This window comes from Martes martes (genome assembly GCF_963455335.1).
Source record: "Martes martes genome assembly, chromosome: 8".
Classification (NCBI taxonomy): Eukaryota; Metazoa; Chordata; class Mammalia; order Carnivora; family Mustelidae; genus Martes; species Martes martes.
In genome coordinates, this window is record NC_137895.1 from 80,428,924 (window position 1) to 80,437,845 (window position 8,922).

The window sequence follows — 8,922 nt, forward strand, 5'->3', positions numbered from 1 at the left end:
AAAATAAAGAATTTCAGAATCTGCTGTGTAAACAATCCCTACAAAAGATTTGATTTAATCATAATACAAAGACCAAAGGTTTGAAGGAAGTAGTCCCAGCCTCCTGGCAAATACAAGGTATACATAGGAAATTGCAACTCAGATGATTTTACTCAAAACTCCTTCAATGGTTCTATTCTTTGTCACTTTATTTCATCACAGATCCAGAATCACTATAGCTTAAGGCACTTCTGCCTTTCTACCTGCAGGTCTATTAAGTAAGGGCAATTACTCTGCAAAGAGGTGACAATTCCTTTATGGAAGATATTGAACTCTAGGGCAGAAAACAGTGCATCAATAATGAAAGGTCAGTAAGAACACAATGAGCCAACTTCAGAGCAACAAAGGGACTGCCGAGGGTGAGTGTCCAGGCATCTCCATGAATAAAGTGTATATAGAGCATGAGCAATCACTTATTGCCTTCAGGTATCCTTTTGGCAAGAATCTCTCTGAGATCAATTTACTATTGGACCACTAACACTCTACATTTTAAAATATAAAGACAAAACATCTTGTTCTAAAAAAAAGTTGGTCTCATCAATGCTTAAGCGCTAGGTCAACAGGACTACAGCCCCACACAGGTCTGCGGGATCTGCTGACCTGCAGAGGAACTCCAAACTAGTCAGCAACATGGAGCTTTGATAGATGCGGTAACGCTTAGTGAGCCGTAGCTGATATTCTTCTATTCAGTACATGTAACCTCAGCTTTGTGCAACTGAATAACTTCTGCTACTCTGATAGTCAGAGTATTGATTGCTGTTTTAGAGAGCTTTGATATACCGTTCATTTTTTTAAAGGCAATTATAAGGTATTTCAACTTTGGCTATAGATAACCAAGTTAGTGGGAGGATGAAAGAGTTCCATGATATTGCAGTATAATCAAACAAACCCATATAAGGTAAAGGGAAAAAGCAATATGGCAATCTTTTGAAAAAGGAGATAAATGATAAGGATTGCCATACATTACTTCCCAAAGGATTGCATTTAAATATTCTTGTGCTTTTCTTCTCAGAAAAGGGAAAATAAAGGAAATGTAAAAACAAAAATTGTCACCCAGAGCTGCTCTTAAAGGAGCCAAGTACCCCCAAAGTAAATTCATGCTTCTTCTAAATTCATGGAAAGTTCTCACTTTCTTATAATATCGGCATAATTCAATGACGGCATTTTGCCAATTATTTCCAGAGTAAGAAATAGGGCATTAACCACCTCTTTTTCAAGGAACAAACTTCTTAAGAAGCAATTGATTACTGCTTGTCGAGGTAAATAGTAATTCTCCTGGGATCTACATTTTATGGTATAAACCTTGAAGGGAAAAAATTCAACCTGAACACATTCATTGCTTTAATAGTCCTTGGAAGAACATAATCTTATTTTTTCCTTCTTTTCAGTGTTATAAGAGTTTTCTTTCATTTAGCAGTCTATAGAAACCAGGGGTCTTCAAACCACCCAAATCCTCAGAGCCCTACAAAGGTTTATAACAAATTGGGAATATACAATTCCAGCCTTGCTTCTTCTTCCAAAAGCCATAAAATATCTAAATGATGCATATATATGAGTATATGGATGGAGATGTTCTGTGTATGTACATTATACACACATACCTGCATGCACACACTTTTCTTACTCTCCTCATTAATGCAAATAAAATACATTTTTTCAGGAAGATTTAGTATGAAATCCAAAATACATATAAGGAAAAAAAATCACATGGAAATAACTTCAAATTAATATCTTCTTGGAGACTAAATTACTATTTACCATATTCAATAATAGGAAAAAAACCCCTTGCGCTCTGTTGAAATTTTAGATATAAAAAGGCTGCAGAAAAAATAATTTGTGATAAATCCAGGGAATATGGAGAGATACTTGAATTCACACATTCAATAAATATTACACATGCCAAAGCATTAAGACATTTATAAATTATCCTTTAGCTCAGCTAGTGTGAGATTGTTTCCATAGCAATGGTGCAGGGATAGTGAAAAGCCACTTTAACATTTCTATAGTTTGGTCATATACTGTCCATTTCCATTTTCCTCTTTAAACTAAAAGTCTCTAGGCAGCTAAAATTTAATTTGATAATTTTTGTATTTGCTTTTTGCCCTAATGCAAAACATACAGATAGGGCAATAATGGATTACATGTCCTTTATTGGGGTTTCAATTGTTTACTTTTTTTCCTCTTGAGATTCTAGTATATCAACAAATTTAACAGGAAATGTCATAATCCCTCCTAACATTGGGATTCTTTAATTTTTTATATCAAAATGTGAAGGACCAATTCTTGAAGACATTCCCAACCCTCATATATTCCCTTCCTTGTGGGTATCAGTCAGAGTCCTGGCAGGAAACAGATGGCACACACAAGCTGGCTAATTAAAGAGAGTTTAACAAAGGGACCATTTATAGAGATGTGACAGGAAATAGGGAAATCAACAAGAAATGGGGCAGGGCAGGTACCTCCTGAGGAGAAAACAGCCAGAATTGTGACTGTCCCTAAGCTGGAAGAAGCAAATAGAAGAAGTTATCAGAACCTGGAGAGGGTAGCTAATCAGATGGGGCCATGGGTAAGGAGATGGAGCGTTTAGTGAGGTGACACCACTAATCACGGCAGTGCTCTGGCAGAATGGGACCCAGCGGTAAAAAAATAAACAAACAAACAAACAAACAAAACAAAACAAAACAAACAAACAAAAAAAAAAACCACACCAAAATTTAACTCTTTCTGATATTTTGCAAGCAGTCCCCACTGGTAAAACCAAGCCAGAATCCAAAGGACAAGGGAACCCATTAACATGGTTCATATAGATCAGCTCCTAGGATACAGACAGGGTAGAAAATGTGATTGAGAGGGTCTCGAGAGGCAGAATGAAGGTATCCATCACACTCCCCACTTAGACCTATAATTTAGTGAAAATCACCTTTCATTTGGTAGGAGTTTTTCATCAGCAGAACTAGGAAACAATTTGTATGTTGAGGCATCTGTGGGGAAAGGAACACATTAAACAAGACACTTGGACACGTTATAAGGTAAGAGAAATATTTATTTAATTTTGCACAAGAACGAGCTTATACTGAACAAATCCAACCAAATAATATTAAGTGCAGTAAAACAAGGAAATAGGGATGACTTTTCCTGTTAGAAAATATTAAGTAACCATGCCTGTGCATTATTTTTATCATTACAATAACTTGTTTCAGATTTCTTTTCAGAGTGTATACTGTACATAACACGTTATAGCTTCTTTGCTTTGCTTCTGAAAATATAATTCATTCACTGCCTTGCATTTTATTTTCAGCAGTGAGGAACCTAACTGATTCGTGAAGATTCTGATCTAGAGAAAAATTTTCTGCACCAGTGAAGCTAGAGGCTTTCAAAGCTCTGATGGGCTCAGGCTTTATATCCAGGGGTCATGATGTCATGGTGTGTGTTCTACACCCATTCTTCTACCACGGTGATGTCAGACACAGCAGAAGCAGAATTCTGGTCTCGTTTTGCCCCAAGAATTTTCCTTTAGTGATTTTCTCAAGCTTCACAAATTTCATAATTGAATGTTCACTCAGCTATTAACAAAGCTGCACTTAGCTGCCCACAAATCATCCACTTTAAGTTTTAACTTTTTTTTTTTTTTTTTTGGTCTTTTTAATGAAAGAACATTCTTTAAACAGAAATCTCCCATGAGACAGTTAACTTCACAGTTCCTGAAGGCACTGTGGGTCCACTGAGCAACAGATGTGGCCATTCTAGAGAAGAAAAAAGGGGAAAGAAAAGGATGGTATAAGCTGTTAAGCCGTTAGTAAATACTCACACTTACTGATTGGTGCACATAAATCTAACCAGGCCTTGTTATTTAGGCACCCCTGCAAGTTCAACAGCCCAGTTAATTCTCATGTCTCTACTTCTGCAGGACCAATTATGTCGTTATTTGTGGCAAATCATAGACTAGCTTTATTTACCACACGGCACCTTCTTAGATCACATTTGTTCTCTTAATTATTCATCCACAAAATATGTATTGAGTTGTTTTTTGAGCCCTAGGTATATTGATGAATAAGCAGACATGATCACTACCCTCAGAGGGCAGGGGTTAATTTGGGGTGGTGGGCAGAAAACTAATAAACACCAAGCGAACATGTCAAAAATTGTGAAAGGTGTTAGAAAAGAAATAAACTAGGTGGTGTCAGGACTGGCTGGGGCACTTGGGTGGCTTAGTCAGTTAAGCATCTGTCTTCCTCTCAGATCATGAACACAGGATCCTGGGATTGAGTCCCATAATGGGCTCCCTGCTCAGTGGGGAGTCTTCTCCCTTGGTCCCTTCCCCTGCTCCTGCTCTCCCTCTCTCTGTCATAAAAATAAATAAATAAAATCTTTGAATAATAATAAAAACTGGCTATTTAGATTGGTGGTCAGGGTAGACTTCTCTGTAGATGTGATATTTAAACCAACACCACAAGGCAATGTGAGAGGGTCAGCCAAAAGCACAGGGAACAGAATGACTAAAGGCTCTGAAGTGAAAATAGTTTCATTTATTTAAGAAGCTGAAAAAAGGTCTGGGTGAGAATTTTGAGTTGGTGAAGAAGACAGTGTAGAGATAAAGTAGTGTATTATACTTTTATGACAAAATTAAAAGTGTCTGTTCTATAAGACAAAAAGATTTTGATACTTTAAACTTCTTTGAAGTACACCAAATGAGGGGAAAACTAGTCCAATTCCAAGAAGAATATAATCAATTTAAGCCAATACTCTTCTGTTCTTAATTTTTATGAAGCAGAGTTCTTGTTATGACAGCAAGAGAAAGTCTCAACATCTCCTGGATCTCTTGTGGCATATTAAAGCTTTGTCATCACGCTCAAAGACAGGTTTTCTAACCATAACCATTACATCATCTTTCCCAGTCCAGGGACACGCTGATATGAGGGATGTACCAGTTCCTGAGAGTATCAGTTCCTCAAGGAGAAAGTGAGGGAATTTCTGGAGCTTTCTACCATTAAGTATGTGAAGTCAGCATTAGATTCCTATAGGTGGAAAAATCATTACTATGGTTCCCATGAGTATGTTTTAGAAAGGGACTGTGTATTTTCCAAAATCTTCCAGGTATGTTTTTCTTATTCCTATCCATATTTTCTGTAACAATAAGATAGATGCTCTATAAATCATATACCACTGGAAACTCCTCAGTTAGGGAAACACAGTTCACACAAGAATGAATAATAAAATATCCTACTGGAGATCGTTTTAGTAATGGCATAGTTGCTTACATAAAACTAACCTTCCCACAGATAACTATAAAGGGTCTGGACAAAATTGAAAAAAAATAACTATTTGAAAGCAATAGATAGTGACCAAAAGCAGGCAGATGCTGGAAAGGTTTCAATTTGTAAAAGGGAAACGTGTTGTGTGAGATTTATTTTTACTCGGCATTTCCCCTTTCCCCTTAGGGCACTCCGTAGTCAGTGCAGCTTAGGCTAACTATGACTCAGGCAGAAAGACACAATCTGATAGGCCTCAGACATCAGAGGACAACTTTTAGAGCTGCCAGGGTGGTTGTAAATCCAGAGGGAAATATCTAGAAAGGAGGGAGTGAATCAGCATATAAAGTCCCCTCAAATCCTTGGCTGGTCTTTGAATTAGAGGAGACTAAAGAGATAATGAGTTATAGCTTGAAGGTTGAAAGATTTGGGCAGAGATTTCAAATGCTGCTTATTGTGGGTAGCAGTGTTTAAAATCTGTGTCCTTCCAAGTTAGGAAGGATTGATTAAAAAAAAAAATTCAGGCTTTTCATTGAAAGCTTAAAAGGATCATGATTAGGAGTAAAACAATGTCTCAAGATTAAGAGACTTACCCTAGAACTAAGGGTAAATCTGGAATAGACCCACTTAACCAGAGTAGAGGGAAGCTTTCTTAAGTGCAAGGTGATAGGTCAATAATTTGCAACCTGCTACAACAAACATAGTCTTCAGAAGAAGCTAACAGAACATAGGATCAATGCCCTATATCATCCATAGTATCTGATAAACCATAAAAAAGTATTAGATATCACAAAGAAAGCAAGAAAATGTGACTCCTAGTCAAGAGAAAAAGCAGTGAATAGAAATGACTCAAAGATAATCCAGATGGAATAATTAGCAAACAAGAACTGGAAAGTATCTATTTTAAATATGTTTAAAGTTAAAAAAAAAAAAAAGGCAGATCTCAGGAAATAAATAAAATTATAAATAGAATTAAGTGGAAATTTTGGAATGAGAATTTGTAGTATTTGAAATGAAAAGTTCATTGGATTGGTTTAACAGCAGATTAGACATGGCAGAAGGACCACTCAGCAAACTTATAACAAAAAATAGAAATTATCAAATCCAAAACAACAAGAAAAAAGACTGATATAAAAATAGAGCTTCAGTGACCTTCAGGATAGTATTAAGACATATAACATATGAGTAATCATAGCCCCAGAAGAATAGGTGGGAGAAAATTCCAGAGAAAATATTTGAAGAAACCATGGTCAAAATTTTCTCAAATTTCTTGGGAAACAAAACAAAACAAAACAAAACAACCCCCTCTCCCACCAGCTTACATACTTAAAAAGCCCAGCAAATACCTAAGAATAAAGTCACACAAAGTATCACATCTAAGTGTATCGAAGCCAAACTTCTAAAAATAAAAAATAGAGAACTGTAAAAGGAAACAGAGGGGGGAAAAGACATATTTTCTACTTAGGAACAAAAATACAAATGATAGCTGAATCCTCAGTAGAAATGATGGAGGCATGAAAACAATAGAGAATGATCCTTAAAGTCCTGGGAACAAATCTGTGAATCCAGAATGCTATATTTAATAAAGGTATCCTTTAAAAATAAAGATAATTTCAGATAAATGGAAGTTGAGATATCTGTTAACCAATGGATCTATAATATGGAAAGTGCCAAGGAAATTAAAGCTGAAGGGAAGTGACACCAGATGGAGTCTCAAATATGTGAGAAGAAATGAACACTAGAAATGGTGAATATATGGATATATTTGAAATATAGCATTTCTTCTTCCTTTAACTTCCTTAAGAGATATTTGGCTGATTAAAGCAAAAAATAATAGCAAGGAATTTTAGGGTTTATAGCTTACATAGTTATAAAATATATGATTATTATAGCTCAAAAGCTAAGGGGGATGGAATTCTATTATGCTGAAATTCTTATTATTTATGTGAAGTAGTTTAATATTAAATCTTATTATACTATAATAAATTAATGCTATATATTGTAATCTCTAGGTCAGCAACTAAAATAATAATATAAAAGGATATAGTTAAAAATCCAGAAGAAAATTAAATTTAAATAATACAGAAAGTTAATAAACAAAAAGGAAGAAGAAATGGAAGAATAGGAATATGAAAAATAGGTAGGACAAAAACAAAACAAATGGCAAAATGGTAGCCCTATATCTACCAATGCCAAAAAATTACATGAAATGTAAACAGACTAAAAACTTCAATTAAAAGACAGATTGTCATACTGGATAACAAAATAAGAACTAAGTATATACATTATCTATAAAACGTGCAGTTTAAATATAAAGCATAGATAGGTTGAAAGCAGATGGATCAAAACAAAATGAGTATCTGCAAAAAATTGACTTCAAGTCTAGAAGCCTTGCTAGACAAAAGGAGGGCATTACATAATGATAAAATGGTTAATTTACCAGAAGACATGAAAGAGTATGTCCTGGTGATTCCATTTATACGAAAATTTAAAAAGGCAAAATAAGTCTACTACAATGAAATCAAATTGAAGTTTACTATGGTAAGTCAGTATTGCCTGGAAGGGGGAAAAAAAGATACTCATTTGAGTGTTGGAAATAGTCTATATTTTGATTTATAAGACCCATCGAATTTTATATATATACATTTATAAAATGTATATATATGAAATAACTATTCATTTCACTATAGTTGATATTACCTTGATAAAAACTAAAATAATAGGTGTTCCACTGAAACTTAGTCTGATTACTAGGAATAGTAACAATCTACTATTATAATGAATTATAAAAAGTAGTTATTTTTACATAGTACAAAGTAAGTTTCCTTAACATCCTGTTATTTCTGGCTATATTTATTCTATATTTTAAAATTTAAAAAAAAATCATTGTCACTATTTTTGTGCTAAACTCAAATCAAGATTAGAAGGCAGCTGGCTTTTAATTTTCAGTTAATATATTTATATATAATACATGTATAATATATTTTAATGTTACTTATATTCAGTAAATTTAGTTTTTATTCATTTATTAATCATTTACTGTGTAATTAATATATTAATCTGCTTACAAATTATATAGATTATAAGTAGATGTATATATAATTAATATATGTCTAAACATCCACTACCATCAGTAGTTTAGTATGTCTTTATAGAATTCTTTTTCATACTGTTTTATTTTCAACTTTTTTCCAATTAAAGTATATATGCAATTACATATTGTATTTTTAGCTTAGGTTTTATTTTAAGCCATTTTTTTCAATGGCTGAATAATATATAATTATATATATTACATAATTATAGTATAATATGATATATTGCCTCATAAAGAGTTACTAGAACTTTTTGAACTGTTTTTCTGTTTTTGGATACCTTGGTTTCTTCCTTGATTTTATATGACAAATAATATTGAGGTGAATATTGTCATGCATATAGCACCTTCCCCTTCCCCTTCCATATTTTAGAGTATTTCTTTAGGTTATATTCTCAGACCTGGGATTAAGAGGACAAAAGATGTTTGAGCTGGGATGGGGAGTAGGTAAAGAGGTATACTGTGGCATGCTGACATGTGTTTTTCAAGGTCACTAACGATTCATAAGAGTTACAGTTCTAGTACATCTCTGTCAGCATTGGA

General features: G+C 34.1%; 1 protein-coding gene across 4 annotated transcripts in view; it reads right to left on the reverse strand.

Annotated features, from left to right (window-relative positions):
• Nucleotides 1-3,061: 3,061 nt before the first annotated feature.
• Nucleotides 3,062-8,922, reverse strand: part of NELL2 (neural EGFL like 2) — a 400,524-nt gene continuing 394,663 nt past the window's right edge. For all 4 annotated transcript variants that reach the window (XM_080811935.1, XM_080811936.1, XM_080811937.1 and 1 more), the window contains exon 21: nt 3,062-3,782. In XM_080811935.1, the coding sequence (XP_080668061.1) occupies nt 3,732-3,782 (51 nt within the window). In that variant the 3' untranslated portion in view covers nt 3,062-3,731. The remainder of the gene's footprint in view (nt 3,783-8,922) is intronic.